The sequence below is a fragment of the Alligator mississippiensis genome, chromosome 5 (genome assembly GCF_030867095.1).
Source record: "Alligator mississippiensis isolate rAllMis1 chromosome 5, rAllMis1, whole genome shotgun sequence".
Lineage (NCBI taxonomy): Eukaryota > Metazoa > Chordata > Crocodylia > Alligatoridae > Alligator > Alligator mississippiensis.
In genome coordinates this window covers 181,062,235-181,085,780 of record NC_081828.1, presented here as the reverse complement: position 1 = coordinate 181,085,780, position 23,546 = coordinate 181,062,235, and the positions used below count along the sequence as shown (strand labels likewise).

Below are 23,546 nucleotides of genomic sequence, written 5' to 3'. Positions count from 1 at the left end.
CTCACTGTGAGCTCAAGTTGAAGGCTCCCCACAATTAACCTGGCTGTAAATAGTTATTTAGTCATTCAGGCTAAGGAGTCAGAGGGGGTTGGACATGAAGCTAGCCACATCACTCTGTGGTATGGCTCTGACTACATAAAATGGTGTGCCTTAACCACCTGAGCAGGACAGACCTTTGATTGTAACATGGATATGTTACTTTTTCCTTCTGTCTTTTCCTTAGCCCTCTTTCTTTCCTCTCAAATTCCCTGTCTTAAAAGCTAACGTGTCACATTTAAATCATTGGCATAGATCTTCAGTGAACATCTGTCACCTTGGCTACTAACTAAAAGCTCTGCTCATTGATACCATGTGATCATGTAATGTCCAATTTAGAAATGTTCATAATCTTTCTTCTGTTTTTGTTTTCCTGTTTATTTTGGGGGTCACATAATTGGTTTTGAATGCTAGCAGAACAAAAGAGTCTGTAACATTCAGAGGTTTTTGGCTTGCAAAATGCTAATTAAAATAATTATGTTGATCTACAGAGAAAACCTCAGGACCAATTTTTCACTGTTATTTATTGTTTCTTTCCCTCAGAAAAGAAAAGAACTATGCTAATGGCTCTTGTTAAATGAAAACCCAGTTAATGTCCTTGAAGAACAGTCTCTGACTGAAAATTAGTTTGATGACTTTAGTTCAGATTATTCTGGTGGGAAAGAATGAACAGGGTGAATCAGAAAAGAGGTTTTAATTTTAATTGTCATCAATATTATCCTTAACTGGAATTGGGCTGAAGTTCCAGTTCTTTCTGATTCACTGGATATGGGAATTTTCTCCTCAGGAGTTCTGTCTGTAATGCTGCAGCCTTAAGAGCTTTGCAGTCAGATTGCATACTTTGTGTTGATTTCATTTTTATTATTACCGGCATTAAATGGCCCCAAAGGCTCAAATTTAAAACCTGAATAAGAGTAACAATTCTTTTCCTCCTTATAGATCTATGATGGGCCCAGCATCCACTCACGACCTCTTTCAACATACTGTGGGGTAGTCCCTTCGTCTTTCACATCCTCTGGCAGTTCTGTTACACTCCAGTTCCAGTCAGACTACTCCGTGAATGGAAAGGGCTTCCTTTTAGAGTGGCATGCCATGGAAGCCTCTACAGCAACTCCACACCATGTTGCTAGAGGTTTGTCTCTGAAAATGGCATCACTGATTAGTTTGTTAAAGTGAATACATTCAAAATCTCTTTCTTTTAAAGTGTGTGGTGTGAAGGACAAAGAATATTAATTATCATCATCATTTTTGTTGATTTCTACTGGTATCCTTTTCATATATATGAAATTGAAGCTTCAGCTTTGATGGGAGATGGAGTGAAAAATGTTTCCTCATTTTGGCATTTTATGAGAACCAAATATTTTGCATGCCTACCCTTTAAAATAGCATTCTTGAAGTACTTGTCACTTCCACAAAGATGACTAAAAAGCTGTATCATACAGGGTGCGTCTGCACATCACCGCACAGCGATGTTGCTCTGGCACCATGCTTCCTTTTGGAAGTCCTAAAGCACAGTGCAGTATGGGTGGCTACTGCGCTGATTTCGCCACTACGTCACCATAGCAGTGTACTGTAAGCAGGGAGTGTGCCGCTATGGCAACATAGTTGGTGATCACATGTAGACTGGCATGATAGCTATGTCACTGTAGTACGCCATGATGGCAACATAGTGTGTTGCTATGTTGCCACTGGGTGCCATGTAGACATACCCACAGTGCAGAAACTCTTAGGTGAAGCTTTAATGCAAAGTATCCCAGAAATAAAGGGGAAAAGTTTCACTATAAATATTTATTTATATTGCAAAGGAAAAGAAAAGGTTTGTTTGTTTGTTTGTTTGTTTGTTTTGGCAAGTTTAAAGAGGATAGTTCAGATTAATTTACTCCTAATACACTTCTAAATCTACACTTGAAAGTTCTGGAATGGGGAGGGAAGATAATCTCATTTAGCTTTATTTCTATTTAACTTTGGTATTTAAATGACTAGCACTTCTCTAGCAAGACTATTAATATTTATATACACATGCTTTCTAATCAGAGGGTGCATCTACATGTGCCATTAAAGTGCTGTAATAAACTCCAGTGCAGCTCATGCCTCAGTCAGCTGTACCTGGGTGAAGCATCTGCATGTACACCCTGCTATAGATTTTTCTATTAGAAAATTAGGCCCAGATCACTGCCTCATAAAGAAAAGTCAGCCTTCATAGTTCTAGATCAGGGTCTTCATGCTTCCCTGCCTGCCTCTGAGTAGGTCCTTGGGAAAGTATGGTAATGTAGTACCTTTAAATCTTGAAAAAATGAGGATTGGTAATGTGTGTTCCTTTGTATACTGCAGGTGCATGCGGTGGTATCATAACAACAGGAGAAACCCCTTCATTCCTCTTCTCCCCAGGCTGGCCAAGGAAGTACAGAAATTTTGCTGACTGTACATGGCTTATCAGAGCTCCAGAGTCCACTGTGGAGTTCAACATCCTGTCCCTAGACATAGAATCTCACAGTTCATGCAACTATGACAAGCTTGTTATCAGAGATGGTGAGAAACCAATGTTGGTACTAGCCAACAGCATGAAACCCAGTCACAGGACAGCTGGAAATCCACAGACAGTTCACCAGTCACAAGAACCTATTCCAAAACTATATTCTTCTTTAATGCTGAAACGGTGTTCTGGTTATTATGAAGAGCAACAACACAGGGTTGAGGGTCTAGAACAGGGGTTGACCACCTTTTGCTGCCATGGACTGGAACTTCTGACCCAACCCCTGCCTCAAGCTACAATTCTCTGCTCTTCCCCCTCCTATCCCTCAAGACTTCCTGCATTTGCCCTTTAATGCCCTGTCCAGTGAGAATAAAGCAGCACAAGAGAACAGCAGAGAGGGCTGCAGAGGAATGGCAGCTTAATATTGCTGCATGCTGCCCAATCCCCCATGCTGCCATCAGCTAAGATGGACTTTTGTGGACCTAATCCAACACCTTTGCAGGTCATACCTGGCCCAAGGGCCATAGGTTGCCAACCTCAAGTTTATAAGAATCCACCAACAATTTGGAATGAATTACTGTTTCAAAATTTTGAATTTGAGTATGTTTTTGATGCTGATACTACTACTTTCACCCTTAGGGGACACTAGCCTTTCTCCAGTACTGGCCACCGTATGTGGTCGTGAAGTTCCTGGGCCAATAAGATCTTCAGGAGACACAATGTTCATTCATTTTACTGCTGATGCAAGTATCACTGGATTTGGATTTAATGCTTCTTATCACAAAAGTAAGTGTTTTTTATTTTTTACTAAAAATGCATTTTTAATCTACTTTTGCTGCTACAAATTGGATGAGGAAGGAAGTGGTTATAGGTGATATTTTTAGCACAACTGCTTCATATAACTGTGTAAAACCAATTGCATTAGGCATCCTGTAAAGTATTTCAAAAATAGGTAACTTAAATTCTTCCCACCAATTAGTTAAACTTTGTAACTCATTCAGAGATCAGCTACAACAAAGCACTAATCAAGCAGGCAATATCACTGTCCAGATATATAAATAAGGTGACATGGAAAATGCTCAGTAGAGGAAGAAACATTACAACAGTTCCCATGTGGTTAAGAATTTCATAATATATTAAAAATGCAAAGATGGTTGTAGCTAGAAAATAAAACTTAGTTGATGAAAGATGGATGATGAAAGAGAGGGAATCTCCAGCTTGGAGGCTAAATTAAATTAATCAAAGGGCATATACATGATAGATAACACGTGAGAACCTTGGAGCATTTTAATTTTCCGAAGAGACTTACAGAACACTATACGTAGCAACCATGGATTCCCCTTTATTCTGAAAATTCTCTTCTAATGCTACCTGTTTGCAAAGAGTTTTCCCGTAACATATACAGACTAATGTAAATTGCATTTGGAGGGCAGGCAGCACACAAGGGTCATAGGAAGGCATCCACAAGATTGATCCATATTGCACCTTGGATTGGGCTGGTTTGGCTTTCAGTGGCTCCAAAAACTGGTGTTGGCATGAGGAAAAGTACCATACCACCAGCCATACCACCGTCCTATATGCACCAAAGTGTTATATTCCTCATTTATTTATCATGGCAAGGAGCCAGTTTTCACATCAAATTGTTTTCTATGTCAGCATGCAACTTGAACAGTCTACAACATGCATGTATGTGTGGCCTGTAATTGTGCTGTGCACATTCCACACAGCTCTTCTTGCCTCAGAATTTGTTTTATCAGTCACATAATATTTTAAGAGGGAGGGTTTTTTAAATAAAAATGTGAATGATTATTTTAACAACTTTAAATGTTTTTTTCTTATTTATATCGATTCCTTTTATTCAGGTTGTGGTGGCTATTTGCATGCAGACAGGGGTGTGATTACATCCCCCAACTATCCCCAAAGCTATGTGCCTAACCTCAATTGTTCCTGGCATGTCTTGGTAACCACTGGGTTCATCATTGCTGTGCATTTTGAACAGCCATTCCAGGTTCAGGGTGAGGATGCTTCTTGCAGCCGTGGAGACTATGTTGAGGTGAGACGATCTGTTTGTCTTATCTTGGTCTCTAAGAAAGGATATGCCAAGGCAAGAGGGAAAATATGTTTAGAGTTGTCCTCCTCTCGTGTGTGTGTGTGAGAGAGAGAGAGAGAGAGAAATATTATTTAGTGATACTGTATATTAAAAGTTAATTCTTTTCTAAAGGTTGAAACACTGGAATTATTTTCATTTTTGTTTGAGCATTCTTCACGTATAATACTGTAGAGCTTTATGCCTGAATAACCTAAACTATTTCCTTTTTCTAGCTTAAAAATGGAATCGATGACTCTGCCCCACCATTGGGGACCACAGGAGGGAATGGACAGATCTGTGGTAGTAGTCCCTTTTCTACTATGTACACCACAGAAAATCAGCTGTTTGTCCGCTTCATTTCTGACAGCAACAATGAGGGCCAAGGGTTCAAACTGAAGTATGAGGCTAAGAATATGGGTGAGTGTCAGACTCAAATAGATGTTGTATAAATTAATGAATTGACTTAGAAATTGCTGTTTCAGAAGCATAGTTCTTAAAAGTGACACCTGCAAAAATGTTACTTTTCTGTGGATGATTTTTCTGTGGATGATTTGTACATACCCACTGCCTGTGAGTTTTCTATATGTTAATAAGACACTTTTCCCCCTTGGAATAGCTCTAGTATCCCTTAACTAGAGTATCTCATTCCTGCATATGAGGGAACAAGAGAAGTTGGATAAATCTGTTAGGTGTAGGCTTCAACAGTTAATAGAGAGAAAGAAAGCAAATTGAAAATGAAAACCTGGTTTGATTTCACATGGTGAAAATGCTGAATTACAGAAAGAACAAATTTGGCTCAGTGTATTTAAAAGGATTAGAACACTCCACAAAGTTTCCTCCTCTGTCAAGAAAATATCCTCTACAGAAAATGACATTTTTAAAAGAACAAAAAGGTGGAAGGTCAGATCTTGGTGTAAATCATGGACTTGGCATATGCAGCTGTTTCGGTGTATTCATGACAAACCCACATCCCTTAGGGCATTTTGAATCCTCATTTAATTGGTGCTGATTAAATACAGTTAAGACTTACAATTTTCTCATGTCTGTACAGCTCTTTTTCTTCCTACTCTTTCTATTTGAAATGACTTAAAAATAATTAATATTACTTTAGGTTTTATTTTAAATTGATGAAGTGGTGTAGTATTATTGCTAATATTTTACTGACTGAATTGCTGTGCTTATTAGCATTGTGAAAACTCATTTTAATCAAAAACCTCCTAAATAAAGATATTGTGATATGGTAAAGATTCAGAGCAAATTCTTGAGCTTGCTCAGAATGCCATATCTCACTTAATATTATCTTGATTTTACATTTCAATTTTTTGGTCACAGAATTAAGAGTGTTTCCCACAAGCATTAAAACAGCTGATTCTTAACTTTAGCTTTCCATCTTAGACTGTTAGCAAGAACAAGCACGAGACTTCTGCAGAGCTTAAGAGCACTACAGCTTCTATCAGGCAATTGTGGCAGACCTTTGCTTAACCTTTGGCAGTACAGGCAGTCCTCGGACTTACGACACAATTGATTCCTGAAAACTGTGTCTTAAGTCGAAACGTTGTAACTCGGAACCGATTTTCCCATAGGAAACAATGTTATAGATGGGGGATTGGTTTCTGAACCAAGGCCCAATACCTTGTTTTCACCAAAAATAGCCCAGAATTTTGTATTCAATCAATTATAGATGAGCAATATACCTACATTAATGTATTTATACTGTAAATAGCAATTATATTGATTTGGAAGGACTTCTTTGAGTGACCTTGCTGGACTTTTTGAAGGGCTTTTGGTTGGACTTTTTGAAGGCTTCTTAGCTGGATTCTTCTCAGGAGTCTTGGCTGAAGGTTTTTCTGGAGTCTTGTCTGCTTTCTTAAAGAAAGTGTCCAAGGAAGTTTGGAGAAATGTTCTCCAGGGAGATGGGTGACAAAGCGACTTGTTCACTGGTGTGGCATCATATCTGATCAAGCATTATAAAGTCAAAACTGATGTCAGAAATTTGGAACAGGGTGTCAATTTATAAATGTTATAAGTCAAGGACTGCCTGTATACAAAATAAGGGTTAAACTATGTTTGAATATGGTTCAATAGCAAAAATGAAAATGCATTTGTTCATGAGGTGAACACAATTCACTGAAAGGAAACTGTGATTGAGTATGTATATATGACTCATTTGTTTTTAAAATCTCACCCATTTCCTTAACATGTTGTTAATTTTTTCTTTCTCAGCGTGTGGAGGGAATATCTATATCAGTGACTCCAACCCCACTGGATATGTATCTTCCCCCAGTTATCCTAACAACTATCCACAGCATGCTGACTGCATCTGGACTATAATGACTCCTAATGGACAGGCAGTGGAGCTCCAGTTTGAAGATCAGTTTTACATTGAACCTTCACCAAAGTATATATCTACATTTGTTTTTTTCTTGTGGTCCCTAAAGCACTCTATTTTGATTTCTCTTTTCCTATTATAAGAGCATTATGCTCCATAATTCCTCAGTAGAATACACTCCCACATTTAGAGGTAAGATACCTAGGAAATTCTTGAGAGAAGTGTTTGGACTTTCTAAGTTTTAGTGTATGTTCCATAACACCTGACAGCGATTAAATATAAGGTCCCTTCTACATGTTACATCTATCATGCAGTTACCTGGTTAAGTGCTCAATTTAGATGGGCTACACATGCAAATGTAAAAGGTCCAACCAGCTAAAAAATTATTGCTGAAAAATGTGTAATAACTTTTATAGCTGGTTTCTATCCAGCTTTAATTTGCATGTGTAGCTGTGGTCTTCCAGCCTCAGGGTACATGGGACATTCCCATGGCTGGGAATCCTGTCAGCTGATGAAGCTCCCAGCCATGGGGGTTTACTTCTTGCTGGTGCAGGGGGAACCTGGGATTAGGCTCTACCTGTACCAGCAATGAAGTATGATGGGATATGATTTTCAATTCCAGTCATGCCTCCTGTCTAATGTCTGTTGGGTCAGGAGGATCAGTCTAACTCATAACACTTTCTGTGGAGTGCCATGAGTTAGACCAGGGAGGTGGACTTCTATCTGTGCCATTAGATGCTACTCTTGCCCTGTATATACATGCCTATACAGAAGAGCTGCTTACTCTTCATAGATAATGTTATCTTGTATTTTTAAATTGTTTGTGGCCCTTACACACAGGCATACTCGGTCCACCATTATTTCCAGTTCTGAACATTTCTGGATCCCTCTGATAGGTTCTGTTGCTATTCTGACAATCACAGATGAAATTTAGCAGGGAGCGCACTTTTAAATCAGAATTTAAAGGTTAACTGTTTTAAATCTGTGCACTTTATGCTTATTTAATTATTTCAGATTTTTTTGTTGTTGCCATTTCAAATAATTCATGTCAGAAACTGTCAGTCTGTATGTTGGGCTTGGCATGGTATTGTGACCTATTTAGATATTTCCAACACTTATCATTGATTCAAACCCTAGAGTGCTATCACCAGTTTTAAACTTGTCTGGCTCTCTCAGTATGCCTCCTCCCTAGGTCACATTGCAGAGAAACTGATCTAAAGTTTTCTGACTAGGTTTCAGGAGTTTGCTGAAATGTTTTAAATTCTTTAAAAAAAACAAAAACCCTAATTTTTTTTCTTGTGTTAGCTGTAGCCTCAGTTACCTCGAGCTACGTAATGGAGCTGACAGCAATGCACCAATGATTGCAAAACTGTGTGGAAGCTCTCTGCCAGGCACTCAAAGGTCTTCAGGTGGTGTCATGTACATGAAATTCAGAACTGACAATGGTGCCACACAGATTGGGTTCAGTGCCAGGTACTCAAGAGGTATGACCTACACAGTTCATAACTTTACATTTTCACTGATCTTAGGCTATGTAAGGGACAGAAAAGTTATAATGGATTTAGCATTAGTCCTTCATTTCATCCAAACAGATGGAGTGGCAGAAGGTTTTGTCTCTTTCCATTGTTTTTTAAGTCAAGATGCCAGAAACATCATATCAATTAATTATAATATATTCTTTACTGGTGATAGGTAGGATTATCAGAATATGAAAATCCTCATAGAATTACTATAGTGGAAACAAAGTCTTGTCAACCATAAATTGCAAATTGCAGGAATCAGAGAGACAACAGTAAAGGGGCCAAATGCTTCAAAGAATGGCATTAGCACTGGTGTATAGTCACCATTTGCATTACTACAAATGCAGCTTAGGTAGATAAAGCCTTGTAATATGATTTGGTATCTTGTATAAAATGACCATAACTTATGTAACAAGGAGTATGGAGAAGCGTGTGATGCTAAAAGACCAACAACAGCAGGAGGTTATGAGAGAAACTAGTGGTGCCTTGGTGCAAATGTCATAATCAGTTGTATTAACAGTACTCATAGACCATCAAAGAGACAGCAAATCAAAGGAATGGAATAAGGCTGAAAAGAGGAGAACCAATATTTGTCAGCTGGAAAATGAAATAATAAATTTTAAAAGAATATTTTCAAGATGCCAGGCCAGGATTAGAAACACCAACAAAGAGTTGCAATACTCTTGGGTCAGGTACACTAGAGATTTTACATTTTAATGTTATCAGTAATCTTCGGAGAACTGTGTTTATTATGTTGCTCTTTCTTATTCAAAAGACTTTGAGCTCTTTCTTCTTTATATTTTTGGTGGCAAACTAATGCAGCGTTGTTTTAAACAAGATTGTATTGATTAGATTTTAAATCTGAACCATAAAAACACATCAGTTGTGCAAATATATGTTTGGATGATTGAAGCTGCTCCCACTGAAAGAAAATACTAATTAACAGTAAGGCATAAATTATATCTATTCAGAAAAAGTCTCCATGTTTCAACTGCCTACAAACCAAATTGGACTAACTTATTAATCATTTTAGAGCCAGCACTGTTTACATAGCTATACATGGCACAAATTAAATATAGCCTCTTTCTTGAAAAGTTTAGACTTTAACTAACAGGCATACAGAATGCAGTAGGAAGTCCAATGTATTCCTAATTTGTTATTTTTTAAAACATTAATATTTTGAGCTTATGAAAGAAATACGTTTTCAGGAAAGATGCACTCTAAGTGAAAAGAGTGTGGTAGCTTTGTGAACTGGAAAGTGATTCCATTATTAGGGGCATACAGAAAGGCATGGAAATGAGAGAACTTGGAAATGAACAAGAAATACACAGTTCTGCTTTTAAACTGTGTTAATTAACCCCAACAAATCACCCATGCTATATTACTATTTAGGTAAAATAAATTACCATCTAGTTAAATCTAGAGAGGTATTTGAATCAGGGATCCAGATCCAAACCACAACCCGGCTGACAATTATCTTTGTAATTGTCCAACAGAAAATTCCAGATCCCGAAACTCCTACTTTTTGGAATATCTGAATCATGATCCAAAGGGCCCAGTTCTCATGTACATTGCCCATGTACTAGAATTGGACCTTTGTGTAAATGCGAATCAGAACCAACATCTGTAACTTGAGCGAATCAGGCCCAACATCTGTATCTTTGCTAGAGAATACATCAGTGAAAAACTTAAACAGCTTCTGTAATATTTGAATTTGAACAAAACCAACAGGTATTTGTGGAAGGAAAAGAAAAAAAACAGGATTGGTATAATTAGGAGACAGAAGAAGATTTAGAATCTAGAAGACAATCCCCAGTACGTTATCCCCAGTCAGGTGCCTAACCTACTTAGCATTGCCCTGCTAAGACCTGAGGGAGAGAATTTAGTTGCATAAAGGTTACTCTATGGTAAAATGATGACTCAAAAATCGTTCTCTTTGCAGCTCCATGTGGTGGAACAGTGACAGGACAAAATGGTGTAATCGAAACCATAGGATTCCCTGATCTTCATTATCAAGACAATTTGTTGTGTGAATGGTTTCTCCATGGACCTAGAGGCCATTATTTGACCATTAGTCTAGAAGGACTAAACATTCAGAACTCTCCTGGGTGTGCAAATGACTTTGTGGAGATTCGAGAGTATAATGCTTCTGGTCAGTGATTGTCTTTGTTTCCCTAATGCCAGATGGCCACCTCAGATCAGAAAGCTGCTAAACCTGCATGCAGTTATGAGTAATTAGGGGTCTATTTAAAACACAGAGAATGAAACTATTTTCCTGGGTTGGTCATGGGATATATAGCAAATTCCATGGATATTTTCTGGACTTTCTGGATGTGCTCATACACAATATACAACAAAGTAAATTATATGTAGAGTTGTACAAAAAATTTAGAAATACTTATTTATACTTACCTTAATAAAAACAATCCATTAAGGTAGGTGCCTATGCCCTGGTGCGGGGGAGGAGGGACAAGGGGGCAGCTGCCATTATGTGTATCTAGAGCCAGGCAGAGCAGCCCTTGGCGAGGTGACTGCTGCCCATTGTGTCACCCTGCCAGCCAGTGCCTTCACCCACCCGGGTGAACTGTGAGGCCAGGCCAAAGCAGTAGCAGGACCACTGGTTCCCACTGGGGAGCCAGCTTTTTATTTTTATTAAGTCTTTATTTTTCAAGTTTATTTCATGAACAATTCCATATTTTGCATTTTCCTAAAAATCTGCAGAATCACAATTGAGTAGAACTTTGTGTATAATACAGACATTTTAGATGAACCACTTGTACTGCTACATGCTTTCCTTCTTACCAGCACAGTTATATTAGTTACTGAAGTAAAATAAGGCTAGCAAAATGCCTTCTAGTAGCTTCCCAGGGACTGCTTTTTTCTATTTTTTTATGTTCCTGCCCAATAGTTTAAGCTCAAAGGTGACACTTTAATACATTTTTTAATGAAATTCATCCTGATTGCTTTGCTAATTATTTCTATATTCCTAGGGAATTTATTGGGCAGATATTGTGGTACTACTATTCCTGATGCAGTGGACACCTCTGATAGTTTTGCTTACGTCAGATTCATCACAGATGGATTTGTCAACGCCCCAGGATTCAGGTTGCGCTTTGATGCTAGCATTGAAGGTTGGATTTATAAACTTGCAACTTACCATAAGAGAAACAGCCTAAGGCTGCCTATAGACAAGCTCAGGGATGGGGGTGCTTTAATTAGAGCAGTTCCCAGAGAGCTGCTCTAATTCAAATACTGTAGCATCACGTGTATTAAGCCCCCACACATTTAAATATTGTTGTGGGACACTTTAACTAAAGCTCATTCGAGAAGCTTTAGTTAAAGCACCTCCACAGCCATTTGAAACACAGGGAAGCTTAATACACATGACACTATGATGATGCTAAAGCATTCTAACTAGAATGTGGAGCAGACTCGATTAATCAAGTCTTCTCCAATGTGTTCTAATTAGAGTGCATCAAAGGCTCCCTATACACGTGCTATGTGGCTACACACACGTTCCAAAATTATCAGTACAATTGGTCTTTCAATTAATTTATTTTTCAAAACTGTGTGTATATTTTTCCCTTTGAATCTTACTTATGTATGACTGGAGCTGTCTGATTTTTGAACCACTGGGCAGAGGTTGAGGTTGCAGGCATCCTATGTTATCTTCTTTATAATGGACTTCACTGTGAAGATTCATTGTATTGGACCATATACCAAACAGGAGATCTGGTTTACCGAAGTTCCACTCTGTCACTCCTCCTTCCTGCCCATGTCCCACTCCTAGAATGCCCATTGAATACTCTGCTTTCTTTTACACTGGGGTGTAGGGCAGTGCTGTCAATTCTCTTAATTCTATTATCTCTGTCTCTCAATATTTGGTGGTATTCAGAAATTATTTTGTGATTATGTGAGATTCATCATTCTCATTTATTTTTGGTGGAATCAGAGGGTTGAAAAGAACTGCAAGGATCAGCTAATCCTAATACCTGCACAGATACAGGATACACTATTTTTAAGAATCAGCCTTTGTGGTTGCTATGAAAATCTTCAAAACTTGAACTGCAAGGGTTAAGAATCCAAAGGCAAATGTAAAGAATCCTAATTTCTTAAGAATCTGAACAATTTTAAGCCAGTCCCTTGAGTTTTGGGGACCTGATTCATAATTTGACAATACTTTGCAGAAGATGACTAGTATAAGAACTGTTGGTAGCATTCTGCTTTGACATTTGGTAACACTTAATTGAAAGAGGGGCACCTCCCCAAGAACAAAAAGGAGCGTTTTATTTAATGATTTTTTTCAAAAGTTTGTGGAGTCCATTAGTGTCCTATAATTCTACTTAGGATGGCAGGGCTTGCTTCAGACCACTGTGGCCCACTGTGGCCCCTGAAGCCAGCCCAGGTATGGCTTTTAGAGTGGAACAGGGGGTGAGCCTTGGATCCTTCCCATTTGAAAGCTTTGGCCTTTCAGTCCCCAACCCTCTGTGGTTGTTCTGTGGCCCTGACTCAAGAAGTTAGCACTCAGTTCTGCTTTCTTGTTGGAGAGGGCAAGTGCAGGCCCAAAGATCCAAGAAGCAAAACAGACAGCTGCTCTTTGACAAAAGGATTTACTGGGGCAAAGACCACCCAGAGGTTCACTGTCCCCTTCAAAGGGTTAAGCAGTCCTTCTGTCCCCAGGCTGGCTTGCACAACCCTGAACATCCCCAAAGTTACTCAGCTGTTACCTTTCCAGTCTACTCTGCTTCTGAACTGCCAAAGCTGTTCCTCTGGTCTCTGTCTTCAGACCATCCCCCCACAATCAGAGGCTTGCTCACCCTTCCCTGTCCAGTATCATGTCCTTCACCTTCTCTAGGACTAGCTTTCTGTATGTCCCCCTCAAAATCTGGTCACCAGGGCAGCCTACACATGTGCTTAGGGGTGGGGAGGGTGCATTTTAATGAAAGCAGTTCCTGGAGAGCTACTCTAATTAAAATGCCTCAGGGTCACATCTGTGAAGCCCCCGCGTATTTAAAAATGTCCACAGGATTCTTTAGCTGAACCTTATTGACTGAAGTTTAGCTAAAGTGCCCTGGTGACTATTTAAAAATGCACAGAGGCTTAATAGATGTGACAAGGTGGCACTAAAGCATTTTAATTAGAACGTGGAACAGACTCAGTTAATCAAGTCTGCTCCAACACTTTCTAAAATGCAAATGAGCACATGTGTAGGCACCCTAGATGTATGGGAGTCTTTCCTCCAGCATATCATCTGAAATAGTTTCCATTCCCTATGTAAGATTCATTTCAGATCTAAGCTGAATACTAGGGCTGTGCGAAGCTTCCCAGCACTGATGTGTGTATGGCAGTGCTGGGAGTGGGGGCTATGCCCGGCTGCCACCCAGAGCGAGCCATGTCTGCATCACACCCCCCCACCCCCACCCCCTCACCCCAGGTGGGCAAGCAGCAGCAGGGCAGAGCCCGCTGCCTGGGAGCTGGGGCTGTCTGGGAGCTGGGGCGGCTCCGCATGTCAGCCAGAGCCCAGTAGCACTTGGCCCCAGCTCCCAGGCAGTGCACAGCATCCTGCTGAGATGCGCTGCACCTGTGCTGCTCCTGTAGCCGGTGAGCACAGGGCTTTTTTTGAAGCTCCGCAGTCACTGGCTGCAGGAGCGGCAATTGGGGCCTCTGGGTGCTCATGGCAGAGGCCCCCCACACAGTGTGGGGCAGTGGGGGGCAGCAAGGATCACCCCCCCCGGCCTGGCACCTATGCGGCAGCTGTCCCATGGTGTGGGTGCAGCATGCCTTGGCAGAATGCTGTGCGCTGCCTGGGAGCTGGGGCAACTTCAGCTGGAACCTGGGACTGCTCAGCCCCAGTGGACCCAGCTCCCAGGCAGCACACAGGAGGGCTCTGCCACGAGTGCCTAGAGGCCCCAGTCGCTGCTCCTGCAGCCAGTGAGCGCGGGGCGCTTTTTTTTTCAATGTGCCAGGACTAGGCTGGGGCCGGGCAGGACAGCCACGGGTGCTTCTCCTGCAGCTCCCCCCGCCCAGGGAGAGGCAGGCACAGCCGGAGGAGTCGCAGGAGAACCTGCAGCTGCCTGGCTGTGCCTGCCTCTCCCTGGCTGATCCAAATCATCAAATTTCTCTGAATCAGCGCTGAATTTTCCCAAGCCAATTCAGCCGAATCGATTCAGGACAGCGATCCGAATCTCCAAATCCAATCGCTGTCCTCCAAATCATCTGAATCCAAATCCGAATCAAATACTTCCATATTCGCACAGGCCTACTGAAGACATCTTTTGTCTGTTATCTAGGCCTCTAAGTAGGTAGGAGGAGGAAGTTAATGCCAAAGCTGTATTATTTCCCCTACTGTGTTTTGCAAAGTCATCTACATAACATAAGCCATCTAAAACACAGCTGTATAATCAAACAGTTAAATGGAAATGGATACACAAATTAACTCACCTTTCATAGGATTACATGGCAGTAAGGAGAGGAGTGAGAATAGCACTCCCTTTGTGTTCCATTAAACTACACATTCCTATTTAAAAAAAGCGTAGGTTGGTAGGCTTTTTCCCCAGCCAGAGGAGGGAAGTGAACTCCGTGTCCAAGTCATTTTAAGGCCCTTCCCTCAAGGCACACTTTATTGTTTATAACAAAGGACATACCCAAAGCAAAATAAAATCTCAACTAGAACATAGTGCTTGCAATCCTGAGAGATGTTTCTCTGCCTCACCAGCCAGGGGAAGAGACCACACCCTTCCCTGGTAACCCACTCTGGACTCTGCTTCCTTTTTTGGTAGATATCTTGCCAGCCACATGAAAGGCAGGTTCCTACAGCCCCTTGTCAGCCTGTTCCTTTAGCCTATCACAGTGAGCTACCCATATCTCTTGAGGCTGTTCAGGAACAAAGTCATCTAGCTTGAAGACTTAAGAGAAGTAAACAATAGTTATTTAGCAATAGTTACTATGGTAAATGAATATTCTCTTGTAATAGATATTTTATAACTCATTGGAATTGATCTACCAGAAATATTAAGCTTCTCTATTTTGACAGACATGTATGAAAGGGTATAGCATATAAAACCAAAATTTCAAGTGGTCAGAAGTTCTTTTTCTTGTATCAGTTGCATGCTTTTATTTAATACATATCTTGCAGAAAGCATTTTGCAAACACTGACACACTTTAAGAGGTTTGCTAATATTTGTGCTGTTTCAGAGTGTGGAGGGGATCTCAATGCACCTGTTGGGACATTTACTTCTCCCAACTATCCAAGCCCGTACCCACACAACCGAGTGTGTGAATGGAGAATCACTGTACAGGAAGGACGACGGGTCACTCTCACCATTGATGATATGAGGGTTGAAGACCAGCTGAGATGCAGATCAGATTATATGGCTGTAAGTGTTAGGAAGAAATATTAGGGAAACATGCTGCGAAATACTTAACTGAATTAACACATATGGAAGGTTGAAGTAACCTTTCAATTTTTACATCCATTGCTATTACAAATTGTAACCCAGACACTCTTCTCACCCCAAAAGAACTGACGTAGTGAAAGAATAAGCCAAAACTCATTTGTACCTCTCTATGGTACAAATTCAAAAAGGTACTTGAGCAAGTGCATACTTTTAAACATCTGAAGATTTCCATTAACACCAGTGGTATTCACAGGCTGTAACTCAGTGTAGATCTTCTCCACATAGATTCAACTTATCTGTATGAATCTGCTCTCTCCCCTCCCTCAGCTCCCCCTCCGCAAGGGGGATAGAGGGTGACAAAGTGGAGACTGCAGTGTCTGAAGACTTCAGGACTCCCATTCTTCCACAGACATCAAGTTCACCAGCAAAATCCCAAGTTTCTTTTCCTTCAAGGAGTTGGCTCTTTTAGTCTTTAAAAATCCTGGATAGTGGCAGTAAATTGTGATAAATAAAATATTCCTACAGATTCCTAACATTAACCTACTACTTCCACTCCTTTTACTTGATGCAACCCAGATGTTGCCAGCAAGACAAAAATCCCATCAGGTTCTGTCAATTTACATCAGAGAGAGACATTCCTTCCTGGCCCCAAAATGAACAATGAGGCAGATATGAATTATATTCCTTTTTAACTGAACTGTATCTCTTACATGCTTCAAGGAAAGCAAAGAACATATATTGGTGTCTTCCAGACTGGTTCCAATGAGAAAAATACTTTCCTAACCCAAAAAGAAAACTAGCCAGAGCTGAAGTATCTTAAGTAAGATGGCTACATTAGAACAGCTACAGAAAGGGAAGGTGGAATAGTCCAAAGGGCAAGAGGTTCCAAAAGCCCAGGTAAAGATTTCATTAAGAAGGAGAGGCAGCAGGGTGACAAGTGCATTCTAGCTCATTTCAGAACTTCTAGAGGATGAGGGATCCACTCCTTCATCCTCAAGGATATATTCCACTCCAGGTCTGTCCAACACCTGCAGGTCCTCAGATTTTCATAGCATAGGAAGCATTGATTGTGTTCATATGCTCAAGTTTTTGTAAGATTGAAGCTTTATTTACCAGATTAAACAGAAGATGACAATATGTATGACAAATTCTGAACATAATATTAAAATATTGCTGAAGCTATTTGTATAGTACAAAGAATAATTATTACGCTATACATAGACAAACCAAGCCCCTCATGAAAAATTTCTTAGAGCAGCTGAATTATGTGCTGTCCAGCATGTGGGTGGGGAGCACAGGCAAGCTCTGCTTGCCGGCCCACATATGTGAGAGAGGAGTTAGTAGCTGTTCCTTAGACATGTCAGTGTTGTTTCCTGCCATACACTAATTTCTCTGCTGATGCTTTAGATAGAGCATGCAATTTGGCCTTTTGTCAACTAGCAAATTACTTAATTCTGAAAGGAAGAACTTCCCTGTACCCCTGTGTGCCATCAGCTCTTCAATCCATTCCAGATCTTGACTAAAAAAAAATATTTTCCTTTGACACTACTTCTGAAATTAAAGCAGAAGCAGAAGAAAGCAATGCTGCAGTTGTAGTATTTAACTCCCAAGATAGAGACTGTTTGAAGAAAGCCATACAAAAACACAGTTGTATCATCAAAAAGCTAAATGTTTTAGCTGATCCAAAATATAGTCCACCCAAAAAAATGTTTTAACAGCTTCTTGACAAAACTGGTATATTTTTTTAACAAAATAATGCTTTTTCCTGGAAAAGCTTTAGGGTTCTTATGAAAAAAAATCAATATCCAAAGACGATTTCAGGTGGTTTTTTTTACAACAATCCCAAAAATTCTTAGAAAAAAATGCTGTACTTCTAATATTTTCATCTACAGTTAGACCGATTCAAGTCAGCAGTTATTCCATACACTTGAGATTTTGGATCTTCAGCAAAATGTCTCAGTTTTGTGCTAAATATATGTCAGTTGTAATTAACCTATGAAGTTTTATTTGAGTTCCTAAGGGTGGATGTGGCCACATGACATTTATGTTACAGCTCCTAATGACTTTACACTGTATTAGAAGTAAAAGAGACAGATAATACACAGCCTTACACTTGCACTAGGTAGTGATTTTACACTGATGTAAGTTATGCTAGTGAGCTGCATTTCTGTTCCTCTTGTTGTTTCATCCTGGGATAGTCTTTTCTTAGTGCAAGCCAGCTCCGTTCCCACCTAGTGGCCTGGCACCTAGTACAGGAAGCTAGCTAGATAATAAATGTATTAAGGAGTAAAATCCTAGATAAGTTACTCCATAGTAACTGTTATGTTCCTTCCCCTGTCCTAAAAATGCCTTTTTAATCAACAGGTTTACAATGGCCTCAGACCAAATTCTCCCAGACTAGTCAAACTGTGTGGGGATGGAAATCTGGGTACTCAATTGAAATCCTCAGGAAATACAATGAAAGTAGTTTTGGTCACTGATGCATCCAGTTCAACTAGAGGATTCAGTGTTTCATATACTTCTAGTGAAGAAGCAGGTAATGCATGTTTTTAAACTAACCTCAACTGAAGTGTCTTTAGTTAGCCATTTTGTACCTAACACATGACCAAAAGGCATTAGATGTATGCTAAAAGTGATGCATGCTTTTTTTCTCTCTCTCCTATTTCTTTAAAAGTGGATAGCCTGAACTACCTTACACTTGGAAAGGTTGCATGTCCTATAATCAAAAAGGACCTTTTATTTTAATTTTGGATGTTGGTAGGTTTAGGATAGGCTGAGCACACACACATAAACTGGGGTTAAATTGATACCCTTCATTACAAAGCATGCAATATTTTGCAATGTGAACTTTATGCACTTCTCTTACTGGACTGGACTGTGATTTTTGTTTGTAGCTGTAAATTAGAGGTTACTGTAGCTGCAGCAGTCCTTTAGAGTCAGAATTCCTCATGTATCCCCCTGTTATTTATTGCAGCTCTTGAAAGTGCACGAGCCCACTGTATACTTCCCACTGCAAGCATAGCACACAGAAAGCAGGTAGCTGGCAAAACAATACCTGTCAGAGCCTTTAGACCTTGGAATGCACCCTGCATGCTTCTACTGGCAACTGGGGATGACTTAATCAGCGACCTAATAATCAAAGGGAAGCTGGGTGACAGTAACCATGAGCTGATCACCTTCACCATCTGCTGTAAAGTTGGCAAGTCAGTCAGTAATACAGAAGTCCTTGACTTCAGGAAAGCTGACTTTGACAAGCTAAGGAGGCTTGTCAGCAAGGCCCTAAAGGGCCACAACCCAAAAGGGAGGGGAGTTCAGGATGAGTGGTTGCTCCTCAAGGGAGCAATCCTGGATGTGCAAGCAAAGTCCATCCCATCTCAGAGGAAAGTCAGCAAAAGGGCACAGCAGCCCCCTTGGCTCTCCAGGGAACTGGCAGACCTCCTGCATCTTAAAAGGAAGACCTACAAAGAACAGAGGATTGGAACCACCACCAAGCAGAAATACTCTGCTCTGGTCCGGACCTGCAGAGAGCAAACCAGGACAGCCAAAGCTGCGATGGAACTCCAGCTAGCTACAAATATCAAGGACAATAAAGAGTCCTTTTTTAGATATGTAGGGAGCTGGAGGAAAAGCACGGGCAACATTGGACCCCTGCTAAACCAGATGAGACAACTGACAACCGATGCCCATGACAAAGCAAACTTGCTAAATGGGTACTTTGCGTCAGTCTTTCATCAGTCCCATGGGATGCCCCTGCCCACTGTGAGTCAGGGAGGCCCAGGTGTGGGAGATTCCTTACCCTCCAGCAAAGCTGACCTCGTGAAGGAACACCTTGACAGGCTGGATACCTTCAAGTCAGCCAGCCCTGATGGTTTACACCCAAGGGTACTCAAGGAGCTGGCAAGCATCATACCCTAGCCCCTGGCACGGATTTTTGAGAACTCCTGGTGCTCTGGTGAAGTGCCCAAAGATTGGAAGAAGGCCACTGTCATGCCAATCTTCAAGAAAGGGAGGAAAGTAGATCTGGCAAACTACAGGCCCATCAGTTCGACCTCTATCCTGGGCAAGGTCTTGGAAAAGATTATCAAAGAGGCCATCCTTAACAGACTAGCTGACTGTAATATCCTGAGGGATACCCAACATGGGTTTGTTGCGGGAAGGTCTTGCTTGACCAATCTCATTTCCTTTTATGACCAGGTGACCTATCACCTGGACAAGGGGGAAGAGATTGATGTCGTATATCTTGACTTTAAAAGAGCCTTTGATCTGGTATCCCATGATCACCTCTTGGCAAAACTGGCTAACTGCGGCCTTGACCTCACCATGTTCCACTGGCTGGGGAACTGGTTCTGCGATAGGACCCAGAGGGTGGTGGTTGACAGAAGCCAATCGTCTTGGTGCGCGGTCACCAGTGGGGTCCCTCAAGGCTCTGTCCTAGGGCCTATACTGTTTAACATCTTCATCAATGATGTGGACATTGGTGTCAGAAGTGTACTGGCCAAGTTTACTGATGACACCAAACTCTGGGGTAAAGCATCCACTCCTGGGGACAGAAGGGTGATCCAGGCAGATCTTGACATGCTCATGAAATGGGCAGATGAGAACCTGATGGTGTTCAACACTGAAAAATACAAGGTTCTCCATCTTGGGAGGAAAACTCTGCAGCATGCTTATAGGTTCAGTAGTGCTACGCTGGTTAGCACTACAGATGAAAGGGACTTGGGGGTTATGGTTGACCACAAGATGAACATGAGCCTTCAATGCGATGCTGCGGCTAGTAAAGCGAGCAAACCACTGGCTTGCATCCATAGATGCTTCTCAAGCAAATCCCGGGACATCATTCTCACATTGTACTCGGCCTTGGTGAGGCCACAGCTGGAGTACTGTGTCCAGTTTTGGGCTCCACAATTCAAAAAGCATGTGGAGAAGTTTGAGAGAGTCAGAGGAGAGCCATGCACATGATCAGAGGTCAGGAAAACAGACCTTATGATGAGAGGCTGAGAGCCATGGGACTCTTCAGCCTAGAAAAGTGCAGGCTCAGGGGTGATCTGGTGGCCACCTATAAGTTTATCAGGGGTGCTCATCAGGATCTGGGGGAACGTCTGTTCACCAGAGCCCCCCAAGGGATTACAAGATCGAACAGTCACAAACTCCGCCATGACCGATTCAGACTGGACATAAGGAAGAACTTCTTTACTGTCCAAACCCCTAAGGTCTGGAATAGCCTGCCGCCGGAGGCGGTTCAAGCACCTCCTTTGAATGCCTTCAAGACACATTTTGGATGCTACACTAATGTGTAGTTTGGGATCTTATAATCCCTGCTGACTTTCTGCCCATGGGACAGGGGGCTGGACTCGATGATCCTTCAAGGTCCCTTCCAGCTCAAATGTCTATGAAATCTATGAAATACATAATAGCATGACTGTGTTCACCTATGGAGTTTGCTACAGGATACGTCTTCTCTCCTTTGCCTTTAAGAAGGTAGGTGATGTGTTGGGGTAGTTATTAGCAGAAAAAACCTTGGTGGAAAGTTTTTTGAGAAGTTAGTTAATTTTTGCTCTATTTATTTTGCTACTGGGATTTTTGTATTTGATCTTGGACTGATTGTTAGATTTGCTTCTTTTTTTCTTTAAATGATTGTCAGGGTCATCCAGAACATTAGATGGGTGTTCTCTTGTTATAGAGAAGTAGCCTCCAAATATAGAAGGAAGTTAAGAAACTGGAACAAATGTTGTTCTTGGTTATATCCACATGCCTCTGTGGATCTCCATGCACAAATCTACAAATGTAGCAAGCATTTGATTTTGCATACCATAACTATTTTCAAATACATGGTATCTTTGTTCTGCAGTTTGTGGTGGGACCCTCATGAAACCTGAAGGAGGGAATTTTACTTCTCCAGGTTACGATGGCATCCAAAATTACACAAGTAACTTGAACTGTGAGTGGACCATTGAAAATCCATCCCATTACAATTCATCCACATACATCTTCTTTGCATCTTTCCACTTGGAACAGCACCAGGACTGCCAGTTTGATTACCTAGAGCTACGAATAGGTATGTATGGTCAACAGGAGCAAAAGAATGAATTGAAAAGTTTGAGACATTTGTTGCCTTAATTACAGCAATCCTTCAAAAAGTGACCAGTATTTGATATGGCACTAAATGGCATAACAGAGGATTAACAATATAAGGCACACATGGTCACAGGGTTAACAGGCCAATATTACTTGAGAGACAAGAATTTCTTAGGGTGATATCTTTTATTGGACCAACTGTGTAGTAGAGTTAGAAAAACTTTCGAATACAAGACATTCTTCATCAGGTGTCTGATGAAGAATGTCTTACATTTTAAAGATTGTCTAACTCTACTACACATAATTTCTGGACCATCACTGCTATGACATTACTCTTACATTACAATATTACCTGTGCAAGTGAGAGCATTAGGTATAAATCATCTGCAGGCACAAACAACTGGAACTGTCATATTAAAAATGGCTCTGCCAGTTCTGACTGCAGTACAAAAGCACCAAATGCCTTGTCTAGGAAACATAGGACCTGATTTACTACTTCTTTACTCCAGTTTTAGGCTCATATTATTGTACCAAAGCCAATGACATTAAACCAATAAAAAACTGGAGGAGTGTTTTTGAGTTCTGTTAGCACTAACTGATGTGTAGTTTGTTTAACATATTAGCATTCTCTGCCCATGCCTTCTTTGGGATGTCTCACTGTAAGTCATTATGAAAGGTAAAGCACTGCCTCTTTCTTGTAATATTAAAAATGACTCAACTGGTATTGACTGCAGTATGAAAACACTGTATGTCTTTGCCTTCAGAGGCCATATTAGTGAGTCTTAGAAATTTACAAGAAAATTAGTTTTGAAAGGTGGGCAAAATGAGGGGAGAAATATGTGTCATCACCATCTGCATAGGTATACACTGGTCTACTGCCTTTTACTCTGAGAATGCAATTTTGGTTCTACACATGTAGCTGGGAATGCTTAGAAAAACAGCCAAGAAAGAGAAGAATTAAAATAAATCCCTGTGCTCCCGCCCTTTGCTTCATTTAAGTACTAAAGTCAATTGCCAGTGGCAAGAAAAGTCTTGTGGCATTGTGTGCAGTTTTGGTCTCTAAACAATACCATTCACTTTGGCCAAACTCATGGATTTTTCAGTTTCCATAAGACGGGTCTCCTGACAAAGACAGGCTGTTGTAATTCTGCTCCATATGGTGACAGTCAACATTTAGTAAAGTGCTCATGCTGCAGAAGGTCACTGTATTACGGCAGATGATCCTTGAGGAGCTCTACAGGAACAGCCATGAATTTGGGAGACAGCTTCTGTTCAGTAGCAGGACATGGACATTGAATCAAGAGAAGTGGGGGAGTAGTTTCTTGTAATTGTCCATAATACACATATTATTACAGTTAAAATAGTAGGAAAATTGCTTCCATACATGCTGGATATTTACTGGAAAGTGTGATTAGCCCCAGTAGATAAAACAAATATTTCATTTCAAGCTTCATAGGGTAAATCTTAATTCTAAAAGGTCAACTGTGGTGGAAGTGGGACTGCTCTTAATGTACACCCAACTTTTAATTTTGAAAGAGAATTCTTTGTTTTTCTGTGATAGCTCCTCGATTTTATTATTTAAAATATGCTCTTGTGTTTGAAATGCAGTCAGCCACATGGGTGATT

At 40.7% G+C, this 23,546-nt stretch overlaps 1 protein-coding gene across 1 annotated transcript in view; it reads left to right on the top strand.

The window, feature by feature from the left end:
• CUBN (cubilin) overlaps positions 1–23,546 on the top strand; it is a 241,539-nt gene that overhangs the window by 157,263 nt on the left and 60,730 nt on the right. The window contains exons 39-50 of the mRNA XM_019497851.2: positions 976–1,168; positions 2,368–2,565; positions 3,149–3,295; positions 4,372–4,562; positions 4,832–5,015; positions 6,822–6,996; positions 8,233–8,411; positions 10,390–10,599; positions 11,438–11,578; positions 15,643–15,824; positions 18,210–18,381; positions 21,694–21,900. Of these exons, the coding sequence (XP_019353396.2) occupies positions 976–1,168; positions 2,368–2,565; positions 3,149–3,295; positions 4,372–4,562; positions 4,832–5,015; positions 6,822–6,996; positions 8,233–8,411; positions 10,390–10,599; positions 11,438–11,578; positions 15,643–15,824; positions 18,210–18,381; positions 21,694–21,900 (2,179 nt within the window). The remainder of the gene's footprint in view (positions 1–975; positions 1,169–2,367; positions 2,566–3,148; positions 3,296–4,371; positions 4,563–4,831; positions 5,016–6,821; positions 6,997–8,232; positions 8,412–10,389; positions 10,600–11,437; positions 11,579–15,642; positions 15,825–18,209; positions 18,382–21,693; positions 21,901–23,546) is intronic.